General features: G+C 42.4%; 1 protein-coding gene and 1 pseudogene across 1 annotated transcript; one reads left to right on the top strand and one right to left on the bottom strand.

Annotated features, from left to right (window-relative positions):
• Positions 1–1,648: 1,648 nt before the first annotated feature.
• LOC107531061 (sperm acrosome membrane-associated protein 4-like) lies at positions 1,649–2,032 on the top strand. Its single transcript, XM_016205050.2, has one exon. It carries the CDS (start codon positions 1,649–1,651, stop codon positions 2,030–2,032), a length of 384 nt encoding a protein of 127 aa, XP_016060536.2.
• Positions 2,033–10,174: 8,142 nt separating this feature from the next.
• LOC107531062 (cerebral cavernous malformations protein 2 homolog pseudogene) lies at positions 10,175–11,532 on the bottom strand (annotated as a pseudogene).
• Between the last annotated feature and the right edge of the window lie 9,123 nt (positions 11,533–20,655).

Here is a 20,655-nt window from a genome sequence, read left to right as displayed (position 1 = left end):
ATTTCCCATTGATTTTTGAAAATGACACCAAAAGCATAAGCAACAATAAAAATAAATTGGACGATATCAGAATTAAAAATTTTATACAACAAAGGACACTATCAACAGAGTGAAGGGTAACCCACACAGTGGTAGGAAATATTTGCAAGACATATACTGAATATGAGATTAATTTCTAGAATATATAAAGAACTCCAATGACTCAATAACAAAACACGAAAAACCAAAAAACACTATTTGAAAATAGACAAAAGGCTTGAACAGACATTTCTCTAGTATACATATGGCCAATAAGCACATGAAAAGATATTCCACATCATTAATTGTTAGGAGAGTGAAAATCAAAAGCACAATGAGATGCCACTTCACACCCTTTAGGATGGTTATTAGGCTATTATGTAGGTCTCACTTATACGTGGAATCCAATGAACACAATAATCTGATGAACAAAGCGGGTCCAGAGGAATGTACGCATGGAACAGACTGACAGAGCTCAGAGGGAAGGCAGGGGGAGATGGGAGGACATTAACCAAAGAACTTACATATATATATGCATAACCCATGGACAAATAGTGTGGTGAAGACCTGAGTTGGGGCAGGGGCTGGGAGGAGGGGAGTAAAGGAAGGAAAACTGGTGGACATCTGTAATGCTGTCAACAATAATAAAAAATTAAAAAAAAAAAATCCTGGTACTCTCTGGCCTCAACATCCCCCTCTGTAGAATGGGGACCACCACGGTACCTACCCCATGAGGACAACATGGTAAGATAGTTGAATTGACATTTGGACTCAGACTTGAGTTTAAACCTGGGCTCTGCCTGTTCCCACTGAGGGATGCCTCAGTTTCCCCTTCTGGAAAGAGACAGAGTTCATTGTCTGGCACCCACAGGGGCTGCTCTGAGACTCAGCTGCTTCCTATAATGACCCCATTTGTTAAGCGCCTGCTGTGTGCCAGGCTCCGGCTGTGCCTGCCCCCTGGGCCCGTTTGCTCCTCTGAGAGCGGAGCTGATACACAGAGAGATCCCAAGGAGAGAACATGGGGGGAGCCCCCTGCAGGTGCCTGGAAGTGCCCGGCGCCAGCAGCCTGAGAGCTGTGCTGAGCCCTGTCCTTCTGATGGCCACTGTCATCACAGTGGCTGCTATTTAAAGAATCCAGCACTGGTCTTGCACACAGCAGGTGCTCAAACAATGCCCTCTTAGGAATTAAGTAAACCTGGGCTCTAATCCTGGCTCTAGGGCCTCGGGCATGTCACTTTCTCCTTTTGAGCCTTGGTTTGCCCATCTGAGAAACGGGCTCCCCATGGGCACCCGGCAGGCGCAGCACCCAGCACCCAGCACCCAGCAGAGCAGAAGACTTAGTGGCCCGGGTGGCAATGTCCTCGCTCCCTCGGGTCAGCGGGCCAACCCGCCCCAGATTGTGACACCCCTCCCCCCCGTGACCTCACCCCGAGCGGCCAGTGGAACCCCGGGGCTCTGTGAGGTCACCCCATTCCCGCGCAGAGACTCTCGCCGGCAGCCGCCTCCGCCGGTCTCTGTCCCGCTGAAGCTTCTGCGCCCCTGGGACTCGAGAGCCGCGGTCACCAAGAAGCTCCCGAGGGGGACCCGGGCGTTGGGGACCGAGGCCGCCCCAGGGGCTGTCCCGGGCGCCATGGGCCTCGGCTGGCTGCTGGTCCTGCTGACGGCTCTGCCCCGGGGCGCGACAGGGGCCAAGCGGTGCATCTTCTGTGACTTCACCGAGTCGGCCACCTGCCCCGGCGTCCCCATGACCTGCGGCGACGACGAGGACTGCTTCACGGGCCAGGGCGTGCTCCCCGGCCTCGGGCGCGTCACCAACAAGGGCTGCATGCTCGCCGTGTCGTGCGGCCGCCGGGACGAGCCTGTCCTCTACCAGGGCGCCACCTACAACATGGTCTCCACCTGCTGCTCCGGCGACCTGTGCAACGGGGCCCCCCGCCCCCCCGGCGGCCCGGCGGGGACCGCCACCGCCCTGGCGCTGGGCCTGCTGCTGCTGCTGCTGCTCCAGGGACTGTGACCGTGGGGCCCACGGGGGGCTCGGGGCTCCCTGCTCCCGGGCCCTCCTCCCCTCCCCTCCCCCTCCCCCACTAAATGGCCAGAGGCCCGAGACAAAATAAAGATTACTACACATAATAAAAACCGTGTGCAGCCCTTTTCCATGGGAATGACAGTGAGAGGGCTCCAGAAATAAGCAACAGTCCTCACGCTTTCATCGCTAAGGGGGGACGGGCTGAGGCCATTAGCCCGACGGTCTAGGGCCAGAGGCCAGGGTTCTTTAAACCGGGAAGGTGGTTGCTTAGAAAATACAGGGCGGGGTTGGCTGAACTGCAAGTAGATCTTATAACACTGCTTCGATCACATTATCTAGTGGTTCTCAAAAGTCTCTGACTCTTAGAAACACCTGTTACCCTCAGACTAATTAAATCAGAATTACTGCCTGTGAGTCCCAGGTGCTGGTGGTCTTTTCAAGTGCCCTGAGAACCACTGGCAAAGCAGAAGGACACATTCAGTGGCAAGATTTTATTGGGTGATCCTTTAAATTGGAAAGGAGGAAGTAAAATTGTTATTATTCATAGATGGCATGATACTGTACATAGGAAAACCTAAAGACTCCACTAAAAAGCTACTAGATTTAATAAATGAATTCAGCAAACTACCAGGATACAAAACTAACATCCAGATATCAATGGCATTTTTATACACCAATAATGTACTCTCAGAAAGAGAAACCAAAAAAACAATCCCATTTACCATTGCAACAACAGCAACGAAAAGATACTTTGGAATAAATTTAACCAAGGAGGTGAAAGACCTCTCCTCAGAAAACTACAGGGCATTGAAAAGAAATAGAGGAAGATACAAACAAGTGGAAGCATACACCATGTTCATGGAGTGAAGAATTAACATCATTAAAATATCCATACAACCCAAAGTAATCTATAGACTGAATTCAATTATTATTAAAATACCAACAGTATATTTCACAGTTATAGAACCAATAATCCAAAAATGTATATGGAACCGAAAAAGGCCCCAAATAGCGGCAGCAATCTTGAGAAAGAAGAACAAAGTAGGAGGGATCAAAATTACGGATATCAAACTATACTGCAAAGCCACTGTAATCAAAACAGCCAGGTACTGGAGAAAAACAAGCTGGCGGCGCAGGGAACAGCTGCACCCGCCCCTCCTGCAGCCGCATCAAAACCACAACTAAAACACAGAACCACCATCGCTCAGAGCCTCCTGAGACCCGGCTACACAGAAGCCCCGCAACCAGGGGACTGAGGCAGCACCGAGACCGGGAGGAGGGGGAGACGCGGGCGGGTCAGGGCTGGATCCCGGAGACGCGGCCGCGGGCCCACACCCGGTGCTGCGGGTAAACCCTGGAGGACATCTTGGTGGTGGGTTTCCCGAAAGAGTGACGGGTCCCAGCCCCACAGCAGGCCCCTAGCCCAGGGCTCCAGGGCCGGGAAGAGACGTCCCCCCAGCTTTGGGCTGTGAAACCAGCGGGGACTGTCCCTGAGGGTCGCGGAGGCCGCGGGAGCCCCAGCAGCTCCTCTAAAGGGCCGCGCGCGGACTCACTCGGACGCTCCCTCTGAGCCCAGCGCCGGGCAGCGGCCTGAAGGGACCCGGGACACTCGGGGGGAACTAACCTGCCTGAGATCCGGGCGGGAGGCGGAGGGCGGCTTCCTCCCAGGCAGAAGGGCTGGCGGAGGCCATGGCTCCTGTGGCGAGTCCTCCCGCACAGCCGGCAGGCAGGCGCCATGTTCGAGTCGCCAGCACCTGACCCGCACCTTTGGCCCCGCCCCGTGACTCCCGGAGGCCCCGCCCTCCCCACCTGCAGCTCATCCAGGCCGTTTCCAGGGGCTTTTCTGTGCAAGTGGCCTCTGGAGCCTCATGCTTGGGACTTGCCTAAAATCTCTCAAACAAGCAGCAGCGGGCCCCATACGGCTTGATAAGCGGCCCAGGCCTGGCACTAGCGGCAGCTGCACTGGCTCATAGCTTGGCCTCTCCTGGGCACCTCCAAGCCCAGCACAAGGAGCAGCCAACTACGGTTTGCTGAGTAGCTCATGCTGGGTGGCCCTGGGCCAGGCACTGGCACAGGCTGACTTTGAACCTCCCGGGAGGCCCCAGAGACAGTGCACCTGGTGCTCAGACTCGACCACACTGGATTACAACCCTACCACATCCACCAGTGACACACTCAAGGGGCGCACTTGTTGAACACCAAAGCCCCACTGAAGTAAATCCTGCTCCATAGGGGTGTCTCCAGCACAGCAGCTCTCTGGCTGTAGTTGCAGCTGGTCCTCACAGCCAATTGGCCTGGGGGTCAATTCCTCCCAGTGACGCCAACAGCAACCAAGGCTCAACTACAACAGGACAGTGCACACAGCCCACACAGGGGAGAGCCGAGAAGGTCTAGCTCAGGTGACTGGGGAGGCTGAGGCCCTGGGCCCTACAGGACACCTACTACACAAAGCCACTCTACAAATTCCAGGAGACATAGCAGCTCTACCTAATACATAGAAACAAAAACCTGGAAGCAGCCAAAATGTGGAGGCAAAGAAACATGTCACAAAGGAAAGAACAGAAGAAATCTCTAGAAGAGGAACTAAATGAAATAGATCCAAGCAAGCTAACAGATACAGAGTTCAGAATTTTATTTTTAAGGATGTTTAAGCAGACTATTAGGGAAATAACTGAGAAAATCGATAACATAATAAAGTACCAATTTGAAATGAAGGCTACAGGAACTGAAATGAAGAATAATTTACAGGGAGTCAACAGTAGAGTAGAGGACGCTGAGAATCAAATCAGCAATTTGGAATATGAGGAAACAAAAAACACCCAACCAGAAGAGCAAAAAGAAAAAAGAATCCAGAAATATGAAGATATTATAAGGAGCCTCTGGGACAACTTCAAGAGGGCCAACATTCGTATTATTCAGGTGCCAGAAGGAGAAGAAAGAGGGCAAGAAATTGAAAACCTATTTGAAAAAATAATGACAGAAAACTTCCCCTACCTGGGGAAAGAAATAGACTTACAAGTCTAGGAAGCACAGAGGGTCCCAAACAAGAGAAACCCAAAGAGGCCCACAGCAAGACACATCATAATTAAAATGCCAGAGGTTAAGGACAAAGAATTTTAAAAGCAGCAAGAGAAAAGCAGTTAGTTACCTACAAGAGAGCACCCATAGGACTGTCAGCTGATTTCTCAACAGAAACTTTGCAGGCCAGAAGGGAGTGGCAAGAAATATTCAAAGTGATGAAAAACATGGAACTACAACCAAGATTGCTCTACCCAGCAAAGCTATCATTTAGAATTGAAGGTCAGATAAAGAGCTTCACAGATAAGAAGTAGCTAAAGGAGTTCATCACCACCAAAACAGCACTACAGGAAATGTTGAAGGGTCTTCTTTAAGAAGAAGCTAATGAACAAAAGAATCTGATGAACTAAATAGATCCAGAGGCATTGATGCATGCAACAGACGATCATATTTCAGAGGAAAGAAGGAAGGGGGGTGAAGGGTGGGAAGAGATTAACCAAAGAAGTTATATGCATATATGCATAACCCATGGACACCGTTAATAACGGGGTGAAGGCCTGGGTGGGGGTGGGAGTGAAGTGGAGGGGGTCAATTGGGGGGAAAAAATGGGACACCTGTAATACTTTCAACAATAAAGATAAATTTAAAAAAAAAAACAAAAAAACAGCCTAGTACTGGCAACAAGAACAGACATATAGATCAATGGAACAGAACAGAGACCCCAGGAATCGACCCACATCATTACGGTCAATTAATATTTGACAAAGTAGGTAAGAATATACAATGGAGTAAAGACAGTCTCTTCAATAAATGGTGCTGGGAAAATTGGACAGGTACATGCAAAAAAAATGAAACTAGATCACCAATATATACCATACACAAGAATAAACTCAAAATTAATAAAAGATTTTAACATAATGCCCAATTAAAAATGGGCACAAGCCCAACTGGCGTGGCTAAATGGTTGAGCATCGACCTAGAATCCAGGAGATCGTGGTTTGATTCCCGGTCAGGGCACATGCCCGGGTTGCAGGTTCGATCCCCAATAGGGGGTGTGCAGGAGGCAGCCAATCAATGACTCTCATCATTGATATTTCTCTCTCTCTCTCTCCCTCTCCCTTCCTCTCTCTGAAGTCAATAAATAAATATATATATATATATATATATATATATATATATATATATACTTAAAAAATAGGCACAAGACCTGAATAGGCACTTCTCCAAAGAGGACATAAAGATGGCCTACAGACGTGTGAAAAAATGCTCAACATCACTAATCACCCAAGAGGGAAATTAAAACTACAATGAGATATCACTTCACACCTGCCAGAATGGCTGCCATCAACAAATCCACAAACAACAAGTGTTGTCAAGGGTGTAGAGAGAAGGGAAACCTAGTACACTGCTGGTGGGAATGCAGATTGGTGGAAACACTATGGAAAACAGTATGAAATTTACTCAAAAAATTAAAAATGAAACTTCTGGTTTAACCAGTGATCCTACTTCTAGGAATATATACTAAGAAGCCTGAAACACCAATTCAAAAGAATATATGCTCCCCTATGTTCGTAGCAGCAGCATTTGCAATAGCTCAGATCTGGAAACAGCCCAAGTGCCCATCAGTGGATGAGTGGGCAAAAAAGCTGTGGGACATTCACACCATGGAATACTACGCAGCTGTAAAGAAGGATCCCTTACCCTTTGAGATAGCATGGAGGGACCTGGAGAGTATTATGCTAAGAGAAGCCAGTCAGGGAAAGACAAGTGTCACATGATCGCACTTACATGTGGAATCTAATGAACAAAACAAAGTGATAAGCAAGATATATCCAAAGACATAGAAACATGGGACAGACTGACAAATCTCAGAGGGAAGGTGGGGGCAGGGTGGGTGTAGGTGGGGAGCGATTAACCTGGGTACTTATACGCATATATGCATAACCCATGGACACACACAATAGTGAGGTGAAGACCTGAGGAGAGGCAGGTGCAGGGTGGAGGGGGTCAATAGGGGAAAAAAGTGGATACCTGTAATACTTTCAACAATAAAGATAAATAAATTATAAAATAAAAATAAAAAAGAGGGATCTCTTACCATTTGGGACAGCATGGATGGATCTGGAGGATATTATGCTGAGTGAAATAAAACAGTCAGAGAAAGACAAATATCACATGATCTCACTTATAAGTGGAATCTAATGAACATAACAGACTCACAACAAAATAGATCCAGAGTCATGGAGGCATGGAACAGACTGGCATATCTCAGAGGGGGGAGGGAGAGAAGGGAAATTAACCCAAGAACTTTTATACATAGATGCATAGCCAATGGACAGAGACAACACTGTGCTGAAGGCCTGGGGCGGGGCGGGGTGGGGGCTGGGAGGAGGGGGTGAAGAGAGGAAAACTGGGGGACATCTGTAATCCTGTCAACAATAAAACATTTTCAAAAAGCTAATTTAATTAAATTAAAATTTTACATAAATGTGTAAATTATGGCCAGCTGCCAATATAAAAAATACATATATATAAAGTAACTTTGCGAACCCGGTGCAGGGGGAAAATCCACAGAAAGAAACAACTGTTGACAAGAATGTGGAAAAATAAGAACTCTCACACTACTGGTGGAAATGTAAAATTGTGCAGTCTGCATTAAAAAAAAAAGCATGGTGGTTCCTCAAAATATTAAGCATAGCATCAGCATATGATTCAGCAATTTCACTTTTATATATATATCCTAAAGATTAAAAGCACAGATTTGAACATGTATCTGTACACCCTTATTCAGAGCAGCATTATTTACAACAGCCAAAAGGTGGAAGCAAACCGTCTATCAGTGAATGAGGAAAAAAATGTGCCATATATATATAATGGAATATTACTTAGCCTTAAAAGGAAAAAAATCCTGACCCATGCTATAACATGGATGAATCGCAAAACATTATGCTTAATGAAATAACAGTCACAAAATGACAAATAATGTATAATTCCACCTGCATGAAGCACATAGAGTACTCGAATTCACAGAAACAGAAAGTACAATGATGGCTGCTGGGGTCTAAGGGGAGGAGGTACTGGGAAATTATTGCTTAATGCATATTGAGTTTCAGTTTGGGAAGGTGAAAAAGTTCTGAAAATGGATGGTGATGATCACTGCGCAACAATGTAAATATATTTAATGTCAGGGACTCTACAATTAGAGATGATCAAAATGGCAAATTCTATATTATATACAATTTAGCACAATTAAAAATAAGCATAAGGTTGACATTTAAATATTAAAAAACTGTATTTTAAAATACTTGCCCCATAAATGAAGAAGTGAAACACTGGAATATATACAACTTTGATTCACTTCAAAGCCAAGATTAGCATAAGTTAACTAACTGGCATTGAAAATAAGTTATAATTTGAAGGGATTAAGCAAAATATATATATATAAAACACATAGACACAGACAACAGTGTGGTGATAGCCAGAGGGAAAGGGGGGTGGGGGTAGGTGGGCAAAGGTGGGGAAATCGGGGGCTGAAAGAGACCTTGCTTGGGGCGATGGCGAATGATTCAGTGTGCAGGTGATGGATGTTTAATTGAGCTGTCCACTTGAAACCTGTATGATTTTATGAAGCAGTGTCACCCCAATAAATTCAATAAAAAATTTATAAAAGTATCTCAAGAAAGGCAATAAATTATAATTTAACTACATTCAGGGTTGTATCGAGATATGATTTTTTATATATCACTAATAGCCAATAGTGAACATAATTTTTAAGAAAGGAGTCAAAGTTGTTCTTTTGAGTGGTAATGGGATTTGTGATGAGGACCACTCTCAGCTTCCTGCTCAGACACCCAAGTAGGAAATGAAAGAACTTAATTTCTGAAGTCAGAATAATCAGTGCATGACAGAAGTAGGAAATCAGCACAAAATGTAAGAGAGAAAAGGGGAAGAGATGGAAATAAGTAGGGAAAAATCAAAGAGAGGATGGGGAAGAAAGGAGAGAAAGAATGCGAGAGACAGAGAGGAGTGGCAGGCACAGTGTCAAGTTATTATCGCATGTATTTTTATATCACAACTTCAGTCCCTTGACTCTTAACTGGAGGAGAAAATTATTTTATCTCCTGCTGCAGCTTCATCAGTCTAAAATTGCAATGGTGCTCGCAAATCAATTCTGACGATACCAATGTTTTGTGACACTTTAATTTAATCAGATCACCATAATTAAATTTTCCAAGTCATTAAATCACCTTTTATAAAGTATATTACTTTTATTTCAATGATTAATTCCATTTAATGAACATTTGAAGCTCTCTTTCCTGTATCTTTCCCTAAGCTATCAGATGGGCTTCCTTACACCCCACCAGCTCTCTTTCATTTCCAAGGAGAAATAGATCGAGGGCATAAATGCAGTGAACAAATAAGTGGAGTTCAGTGTATCTCGCAACTTGTCCATGAAGAATGACCATACTCATGGAATGAATCTTAGAAGATTGAAGGCTAGTATCTGTGTGAATATATAATGCCAAAAATATAGACTATAAATGTCATTTCTGGGGTCAGGCATTTTGACTGATAATGAAACGAATAATTTAATATTATAAATTTCAAATGTCAAAAGAGGAAGCGTAAGACAGGGAGGGAGAGGTAGAAACAGCAGGGGCTGCTGCCACCGCGCCCAGAACATTTCCTAGAAGAAACGATAGAAGATTTTCAAGACATAATCACAGAATGAGAAAAGTCTTTGTAAAGGGAACACTAAAGCCAGAAACCATAAAAAATGATAAATTCAGATATAGAAACAAAGTGCCATTTTGCAAGTCACAATCCACAAGAAGCAAAGGCAAAGGGACTCACTGGAAAAAAATGACATGTTTTGGCAAATGGATAATTATCCATCACAGCAAGTCGGCGCTTATATATTTTTTTCTCACGTTTCAATAAACCTCTTTAAAGGTTTCTGAGAGTTGCAGTAGGAGGGTCATGTGCAAAACCAACACTGGTGTGGGGCAGGCGGACCAGGGTCTCCTTCACAATAGAGGGACACATTCGCCGGGGGCCTGGCCCAGCCCCACCTTCCATGGGGAGGGTGGACCCACGGGGGCTTCCACACTCTTAGGCCAAGGCCTGGTCCATGCTGCAGCCCAGCGCCTCGATGTCATCGCTGATGTCTGACATTATGCGGTCCCCACTCCCCCACAGTGGAGGGCACCGACTGGTCGCTGGAGCTGCCCGCTGCCCTGTGCCCACTGAGGTGGAGGTGGAGCTCATGGCCCACCTGTACCAGCTGAAGCTGTCGGTGATTACGTCGTGGCTGTCCTTCCCTCTGACGGTCTCGAGGAAGTTCTCGAAGGACTTGGCTGTCCTCAGGGATGAAGCACCGCAGCCCCAGCAGCAGAAACGCATGGCTGTCCCCATAGAGCTCCAGCAGGTGGGTGCACAACTCGTGCACCTAGGCCCTGGCGTGGTACTAAAGCAGCAGCGCTGCAAACTGCTGGATATCCTGAGAGGACAGCTTGGTGCACAGCGTGACATGCAGTCCCGTAGCAGGTCCACGGCCCTGGTGCTCAGCTTGTTCTCATGGGACATCTTGGCCTGGGGCACTGTGGGCACGCAGGGCGAGGGCGAGATGTTGCCCGCGTGCAGCGCTTGGGGAAGGAGAAGGTGCTGGCATCCGTCTTGTATGGCTCCTTCATGTCCACCTTGGTGGAAGAGTCATCAGGACTGTGGAGGGACAGGTCGCAGGTGGGTGGGTGCCAAGGCCCCATCAAATATGGTCCTGTCCAGAAAGTCGATGGTGGGCGCCGTACACAGGATCTGGAAGACCTGCCTGAGCAGGGAGTACAGCTCCTCCGCTGCCACCTTGCTCTCCACGGCCACGATCACCAGGAGGAGGCCTCCACAGGCCCCACTCCACTCTGACAGCGAGCCTGCGGTGAGGCCTCTGGAATTTTCCACACACAGACTCTGGCTTGGGGAGATACAGGGGTCCTGCGCTGTCTTCAGGACCACCAGGTGTGAAGCGTTATCCTGCATGTAGGACATGGTGCAATGTCATGGATGGGGACCCTGAGGATAGTGTCCTTCTTATTCCTCCAGGCCAGCTTGACATTGTAAGGAGACAGGCTGATGACCTTGTCGTGTGCCTGGGCCGACTGTCCAGGGAGCTGGTGGGCTCTCTTTTCATCGTCTATGAAGTGCGGGATGTCTGTCCTACTGGATGGTTTTAAGTCTTAGTCTGAACGTTAAGTGACCTAAATACCTCACCTCCTCCTCGATGTAGTCACTAAGCAGTGTGTCGGGCTCCACTCCCTCAGGCAGGGACAGCAGCCCAATGTGCAGAGGTCGCCGCTCTGTCACCTTCTCGTGAGCTTTCTTAGCTCTGCCCTTTTCACCTTTGAGGAAGACTCCCTTCAATGCCTAAATGATGACACGATCCCAGGCTCCGTGACATTCTTGCCCTCCCCTTCCATGTCGCTGTGAGCGGCCCCCATGGCCCAGGCTGCTTCTGGACCCTGCGGCCTCTGCAGCTGCATTGCAACCTCTGCCCGCAGCTGCCAGGCTTATTGCTAAAGTACTAGTTGCAGTGGCACAGGGCCGCCAACCTAAAGGCTACCTTTCCCGGTCCCCTGAGTTTCTAGATAGGGCCTTCACCAAAGTTCTGGCCAAGAGTGTTTGAGTGAGTGTAAGGCATAGAATTTTTGATTCTTGCCCTTAAAAGATTGTGGGAAGACTCCTCTGGAACTTTCTATTCTTCTTGATTTCTAGGGGTGAGTAAGAATCATACGTGTCACCTTGGGCCCACAGTTAGAAGTCATCTGTTGATACATGGACTTTGTATCTATTACAATCATGAGAGGACAAAAAATTCTACCACATTTAACCACTCCATTTTGGGATATTTTTGATACAGTAATGTAAGATATCCCCTAACAACACATTATTTCACAAAGTGCCAATTTCTCTATTATATAAAGACCTCCTACAATAAAAAGCTGTAAGATTATGCAATAGAAAAATTACTGAAAAAATTATAACAGTTCCAAGGAAAGGAAATAAAAATAGATCTTAAGCATCTGAGGAATTGCTAAATCACTCATAAAAGTAAAGAATAAAAATTGAGATTCTATTGAGAGGGTATTTTCAACTATCAGATTGACAGAGATCTGAAAAGCTTGGCGACATGCTATGTCCATGAACATAAGGGTGAAAATGCACTTTTATGTATTAATGATTGGAGTGCAAAAGTATAACACACACACACACATACTCTTTGACCTAGCAAATTCACTTCTAGGAACTCATCGTATAAATATACATGCACAGATGTGAAATGGCATAAATAAAAGGTTAATTTATTTAGCATTCTTTGTATTAACAAAAAATCAGAAGTGACCTAAGTATCCATTGGTAATAGATTGTTTAAATAAATATCGTATGTCTAGAAAATGAAACACCATACTGTCCTAAGAAATACTGAAGGAATTCCTAATGCACTGATATAGACAGATCTCTAAGACATATTTTATTTTTTATGAAATTATTGGAGAGACATAAGTTAATAAAATTATATAGGTTTCAGTTGTACAATTCTAATACATCATCTGTATATTGTACTGTGTATTCACCACCCAAAGTCAAGTCTCCTTCCATCACTATTTATCTCCTCTTTACCCTCTCTACTTCCTCCCACCTCCCTTTCCTTCTAGTAATCACCATACTATAGTCTGTGTCTGTGAGGCTTTTTGTTTGTTTTTTGCTTAATCCCTTCACCTTTTCCACCCAGCCCCCACCCCCTCTCCTCTGATAGCTGTCAGTCTGTTCTATGTTTCCATTAGTCTGTTTCTATTTTGTTTGTTACTTTATTTTTTTCATTAGGTTCCCCATATAAGTGAAATTATATGGTATTTGTCTTTCTCTGACTGGCTTATTTCACTTAATGTCACACTCTTCAGATCCATCCATGCTGTCACAAAAGGTAAGGTTTCCTTCTTTTTTATGGCCGAGTAGTATTCCATTGTGTAAATGTACCACAGCTCTTTCATCCCCTCATCTACCCGTGGGCACTTGGGCTGCTTCCAAATCTTGGATATAAGAGGTAATAAAATGGCCAAAGCAAAACACAATGAAATCCATTTGAAGTGTCAAAGAATGAAATGGAGAACAAAAGAGTAAAGACAATTCCATATAGCAGCAGGAACTGAACGGTAATCTCGGAAGGTGCGTGTATTTTCAGTATATTTCTCAGAAAGTGCGTAACCTCATTTGGAGAGAGAGTGTGGTGTACAGAAAGAATGCACACTGCAGGACCTTGATATTTGCTAGCTGTGAGGTCTTAGACAATCCAAATAATCTTCATATCTGCTGTTTCTGTGGCCACAAAATAGGGATATTATCAGCTAAGTTATCAGCTTGCTGTAAGGATTTGAGATTTTGTTGATTGTCACACCCGGGGATATGTATTTGTGTGGGATATACAGAATTTAAAATGTATATTTTTTTCACTTAATAGTATGTCTATAGTCACCAATCTTTCTTGTCTTCTTTCTCCACAATGCTCCTTAACCCCTTCAAAGGACACTTCTCTTTTTGAGAAGCTAAAAACTGCCCACATTTAAAGAAAAGTTTGTTGCTTCTGTTAGCTCTCCTTATAACCCTCAGTCTTGATCTGTAGCCATGCATAGTATATTCAAGTAATCCTGTCTGACTAATCCTCCCCAGCCTATCTTTCTTCCTTGACTTGCAGGGTTAGGTAAAAATTTTGTGATGCCTGAAATTTATGCAGTTTTGGTAGCCTTGTTTAAAAAAGGGTATGCAGAATTTTGCATACAGCTACTGAGGAAAACACTATGGAGATTCCTCAAAAATTAAAAATACAGCTGCCACATGACCCAGAAATACCACTTGTGGGTACTGATCTGAAGAAAAATTTAACACTAATTCAAAAATTATGTTAAAAATATGTCCCATGTTCACTGAAGCATTATTTACAATAGCCAAGATATGGAAACAATCTAGATGTCCACTGAGAGATGAATACAAAAAGAAAATGTGGTATACATATAAAATGAAATATGCCTGAGCAATAAAAAAAACAAACAGGAAATCTTGCTATTTGCGACAACATGGATGGACCTAGAGTGTACTATGCTAAGTGAAACAAGTCAGACAGAAAAAGACAAACACTGCATGATTTCACTTACATGTGGAATTTGAAACAAACAAAACAAATGGATACACAAAAGAAAAGAGAAACAGACCCATAGATACAGAGAGCAAGCTGATGACAGTTGCCAAAGGGGAGGCAGGTGGAGGATGGGTGAATTTTTTTTTTAAATAAATACAAAAAAGTTTTCTCATTCTATAGAGTGTGAAGAAAAATTACAGAAGTGTTTTGATTAATTACTGAACAACTGGAAACCCCACAAAAACAATGAGAGCAATAAAAATAAGTTATTTCAGCTTCTACCAGCAGAAGGCATTTGATATGTACAATGGAAGGCAGCAAATGAGCAAAAACGAAACAAGAAATACAGCATGTGAAAAAAATAAAGGGGAGAAATAAATCATATGTAACAAAAGGAAAGCTTACAATTTTATATGAGTAGTATACATCCTTGGCTCTAGAACACTTATGGGTATTAAAATAAAATAAAATTATAGGCTTACTTCACCCATAAACATAGAAATCGCATCTGAGTTAAGCAAATCCAATGATAATATTTTAGAAACATATTTTCAGGAGAGTTTTTCTCAGGAGTGCATCATAAAATGTATAGTTTCAACATTATGGAACTTATATTCCATATTAAACTTGAAAGGAGAAATAGGATAACTATCTCAATAGAATTCTCAAAATAATCTGAATTAAAGAGAACTTACTGAATTTGATAAGTGGTTATTCTCAAAAGTCTACAGCAAAAATCATGCTTCATGGACAAACTTGAGATGAATTTACTTTAAAATCGGGAACTAGCCCAGCTGGATGTGGCTCAGCAATTGAGCTTCGACCTGGGATCCAGGCGATTGGGGTTCGATTCCCGGTCAGGGCACACGCCCAGGTTGCGGGCTGCAGCCGATCAATGACTCTCTCATCATTGATGTTTCTAGCTCTCTCTCTCCCTCTCCTTTCCTTTCTCTGAAATCAGTAAAGATATATTAAAAACACACACACACACACAAAACAAACAAACAAAAATTAAAATTAAAAAAATAATAAAATCGGGAACTAGTCAAAGATGATATTATTCTTTAAGACAAACACAAATTATTCTTTAACTGGTGTTTCTGGCCATTGATATGAGACAATAAGATGGTAAGAATGTGTGAGTACACGCTATGTTCATCTTAGGTAGTCAGACTCCAGAGACTTTGCTATTGAGAGTCATGCTATGCTGAGATAAAAATCAAAATTAATTTATAAGATCCATTTAAAAAGTAGCTGAAGTCAGGAAGATGGTGCAACAGCTAGAGGAATCAGAAAATGTTTGTTTGTTTTTGTCCTAGAGTTTCTTTGTATGATTATGGGATTTGGGATGGGAAGGTGGAAAGATAGAAAAAGAAGAGAAAGGGGGGGTGGGGGGAAGGGGGGGGCGAGAGCACCATGTTATGAAAAGCCCAAGATAAATACAGAAGCCACGTGTAGTTTTATTGTTGACAGCCATGGCTGTGTTTCCATCTGACAGCATCAGCTGTCAGCCATGTGAGAAGACCATCTTGGAAACCCAGTCTAGTCTAGCCTTCATATGTCTCTAACCTTAGTCACTGTTCTCGTTTGGTTAGCTCCTCTTCTTTCGTTATTTTTAAACTGCTAAATGGATTACCAAACCTCCACAGCTCTCAAGTCTGGAAACAAATTAGAAATGGGAGGAAGGTGGTAGAGAGGTCTGATGATAAAAGACCTGTTTCAGGTTTCAGATTCGAATCCAGTTTTACAAGCCACTTGGAAAACTGAAGGCTGGTCTAATTGTGGAAAGGCCAATTCTGTCAACTGCTGAGTGGTCCAATTAGAGGGTATTCAGTCATCTTTTCTGGCGCCTATCTCCTTTTGGTACCCCAAAGCACAGGTCTTTCTGGGGTTAGCACACAGATCTGTTAGCTAGGTTGCCAGAATCACCGAGTCATTAAAAAAAAGCAGATGGGCCAAAAGGAGTCAATTGCCACAGCTCAAACACCAGCAGCCAGGGAATGAGAGCCATACAGAACCCAGTATTCAAAATAGAAGATCCAGTTATATCATCTTATATAGTGTTTCCTCTTCTGGTATTACATTTAAAGAACAGATTTAATGAGATCTAATTCACAAACCATAAAACACCAATTTAAACTGTACAATTCAATCGTTTTTAGTATAGTCACAGAGTTGTGTAACAATCACCAGAATCTAATTTCTTCTCACCCTGAAAAGAAACCTCATACCCATTAGCGGTTATTGCCCATTCCTCTCTCCATTCTCAGCTTTAGGAAACCACAAATCTGCTTTCTGTCTTTATGTATTTACCTACTGTAGGCATTTCATAGAAAAGGAATCAAATGTGGTATTTATTATCTTGTTTCACATAATGTTTACATCGTTCATCCATGTTGTAGCATATATAAATATTTCACCCCTTCTTATGACTGAATGATATTTTATTGCATATATATCCCACATTTTGTTCATCCATTTATCAGATGATGAACATTTGGGTTCATACCTTTTGGTTATTGTGAATATGCTGCTTTGAACATTTGTGTACAAGTTTTTTGGTTTTTTAAAATCTATCTTTATTGATTTCAGAGAGAGGAAGGGAGAGGGAGAGAGAGAGAGAAACATCAATGATGACAGTCATTGATCGGCTGCCTCCCGCACGCCCCCTGCTGGGGATCAAGCCCGCAACCCGGGCATGTGCCCTGACCGGGAATCGAACCCCGATCCCCTGGATCCTAGGTAGATGCTCAACTGCTGAGCCACACCAGCCGGGTTTGCGTACAAGTTTTGGTTTAAAAACCTGTTTTCAATTTTTTGATATATATATATGTTTAATATTTTGAGGAATTGACAGTTTTCTAAAGCAGCTGAACTATTTTACATTTCCATAAGCAATGTCTCAATTCCACCACTTGTCACTGTCTGTCTTTTTCATAACAGATAAATCTAGAAGGTGTTAAATAACACTTCATGGTTTCCAATGCATTTCCCTAATTAAAAATGATGTTCAGCATCATTTCATAAACTTACTGGTTTTTGGATATCTTCTTGGAGAGATATCTATTCATATCATGTCATTTTAAATTGGATTTTTTGTTCTTTTGGCTGTAGAATTGTAAAAATGTTTTGTATGGTCTGGATACAAATCTGCTATCAAACACATGGGTGGAAAACTATTTTCCTCATTCTTTGGGTTCTCTTTTAACTTAATTGGTGGTGATGTTAAGCTCAAAAGCTTTAGATTTTGATGAAGATTAATCTACCTATTCTTTCATCATTTTTGCATTTGGTGTCATAGCAAGGAAACCATCCCCTAATCCAAATCATCAAGGTTTACTCTTATGTTTTCTTATAAGAGTTTTATAGCTTTAGCACCTGTATTTTGTTCTATGATCCTTTTAGAGTTAATTTTTACATTGGTGTGAATTAGGGATGAAAATTTACTATTTTGTATGTGGATATCAAGCTGTCCCAGCAGTATTAATTGAAAAGAAAATTGTTCCCCAATTAGATTGTCTTGGTATCCTTGTCAAATCAATCGACCAAAATGTGAGGGCTTATTTTTCAACTCTCAATTCAATTCTAACGACATATATGTCTACACTTATGCCAGTTCTGCTCTCTCTTGATTACTACATCTATGAGTAAGTTTTGAAACTGGGATATATAAGTCCTCCAAATTTGTTCTTTTTCAAAGATTATTTTGATTACTCTGGATCCCATGCAATCCCATATTTGTTTTAGAGTCAGTTTGTCAATTCCTGATAAAAACGAGGCTGAGATTTTTATAAAAATTGCCATTGTAATCAAAACAGCTTGGTACTGGCACAAGAACAGGCATATAGATCACTGGAAAAGATCAGAGAGCCCAGAAATCAACCCATGCCATTATGGTCAATTAATATTTGACAAAGGAGGCAAGAGCATACAACAGAGAAAACAGCCTCTTCAATAGATGGTATTAGGAGGTTTTAAAATCATTATTTGCATGCATTTTTTCTACTCCTTTTTGTCTCTTTTCTTTCTGGTTCTCACATTAATAGTATGTTGATGCACTGAATAGTGTCCAGGTTTTTCTGAGCTCTGTGAATTTGTTTCCTATTTTTCCTCTTTGTTGTTCAGATTGTATAATATCTATCAATCTTCAGTTTCACTGTTTCTTTCTCTGTCAGCTCAAATCTACTGTTGATTCTCACTAAAAAATTTTCATTTGGATTGTACTTTTCAACTCAAGAATTTTCTTTTGAGTCTTATAAAATAATTTCCCTTTCTTGACATTATTTAACTGACAAGAAAGACATTGCCATCCTACCTTCCTTTAAGTTTTAATAAGATTTTTTGCTATTTGAACATATTTGTAATTTTTTGAAGTTATAATCTGCTAAGTCCAACATCCGGGCATCCTTAAAGGTAGTTTCTATTGCCCACTGTTCATTCTCTATATGGGTCACATTTTCATGTTTCTGTGAATATCTCATAATTTTTATCGATAGCGGATATTTTAGATAATACAGTGTAGCAACTGTCAATACTAGTCCCCACAAGCTTCTTGTAGCTGGTGTTTGCTTTTACATTTCTTTATTGATTTGTCTGGACTTCTTCATCAAAGTCTGTTTTGCCCATAGTGTACAACCTTGGTATTTTCCTCAGGTGGACACACTCTAGCATGCACACTGTCTTCCTGATAATGAATTTGTTTTTTGTTTTTAGCTGTACTCTATTATTTTTTGGATTAAAATTTTTTTTATTGTTGGCAGTATTACAGATGTCCCCCATTGCCCCCACTTTGGCACCTTCTATTCAGACCCAATCCCCCCCAAGCATTCACCACATTATTGTCTGTGTCCATGGGCTATGCTAACATGCATATATGTTCTTTGAATAATCTCTTCCAGTGTCCCCCACACCCCTCCCTTTGAGGTCTGTCAGTCTGTTCCATACATCCATGACTCTGGTCCTATTTTGTTCATTAGATTCCACAAATAAGTAAGATCAGGCGATATTTGTCTTTCTCTAACTGACTTATTTCACTTAGCATAATAATCTCCAGGTCCATCCATGCTGTCCCAAAGGGTAAGAGATCCTTCTTTTGTACAGCTGCATAGTATTCCCTTGTGTGAATGTACAACGTTTTTTTTATCTACTCATTTACTGATGGGCACTTGGGCTGTTTCCAAATCTTAGCTATTGTATGTAAGGTTGCTATGAACATAGGGGTGCATATATTCTTTTGGATTGGCATTTTGGGTTTCTTAGACTATACTCCCAGAAGTGGGATCACTGGGTCAAATGGCAGTTCCATTTTTTATTTTTTGGGGAAACTCCATACTGTTTTCCATAGTGGCTGCACCAATCTATATTCCCACCAACAGTGCACTAGGCTTCACTTTTCTCCGCATCCCCAACAATACTTGTTGTATGTTGATTTATTGATGATAGCCATTCTGACAATTATAAGGTGATACCTCATTGTGGATTTAATTTGCATTTCTCTGATAATTAGTGACTGAGCATTTTTTCATACGTCTATTGGCCATTTGTATGTCCTCTTTGGAGAAGTGTCTATTTAGGTCCTTTGCTAATTTTTTAATTAGATTGTTTGTCTTCTTGATGTTGAGTTGTATAAGTTCTTTATATATTTTCGGAATTAACCCCTTATCAGACGTATCATTGGCAAATATATTCTTTCATACGACGGGTTTCCTTTTCATTTTGTTGATTGTCTCTTTTGTTGTGCAGAAGCCTTTTAGTTTGATGTAGTCCCATTTGTTTATTTTTCCCTTTTGTTTCCCTTGCCCTAGGAAATGTATTAGCAAAAATACTGCCATGTGAGACATCTGAGATTTTATTGCCTATGTTTCCTTCTAGGATTTTATGGTTTCATGACTTACATTTTTTAAGTCTTTTATCCATTTTGAGTTTATTCTTGTGTATGGTGTAAGTTGGTGGTCTAGATTCATTGTTTTGCATGTGCCTGTCCCATTTTCCAAACATCATTTATTAAAGAGACTGTCTTTACTCCATTGTATGTTCTTGCCTCCGTTGTCAAATATTAATTGACTCTAATGGTGTGGGCGGATTTCTGGGGTCTCTGTTCTGTTCCACTGATCTATGTGTCTGTTGCTGTACCAGTACCAGGCTGTTTTGATTACAGTGGCTTTGTAGTATAGTTTGATATCTGGTACTGTGATCCCTCCAACTTTGTTCACCTTTCTCAAGATTGCTGCATCTATTCGGGGTCCTTTTTGGTTCCATATACATTTTTGGAATATTTGTCCTAGATCTGTGAAATATGCTGTTAGTATTTTAATAGGGATTGCACATTGAATCTATTGATTGCTTTGGACAGTGTGGACATTTTAATGACATTAATTCTACCAATGCATGAACATGGTATATGCTTCCA

Source organism: Miniopterus natalensis, chromosome X, assembly GCF_054644295.1.
Source record: "Miniopterus natalensis isolate mMinNat1 chromosome X, mMinNat1.hap1, whole genome shotgun sequence".
Classification (NCBI taxonomy): domain Eukaryota; kingdom Metazoa; phylum Chordata; class Mammalia; order Chiroptera; family Miniopteridae; genus Miniopterus; species Miniopterus natalensis.
Note: the sequence above shows the minus strand (reverse complement) of the source record. Positions and strands in the feature narration are given on the sequence as shown.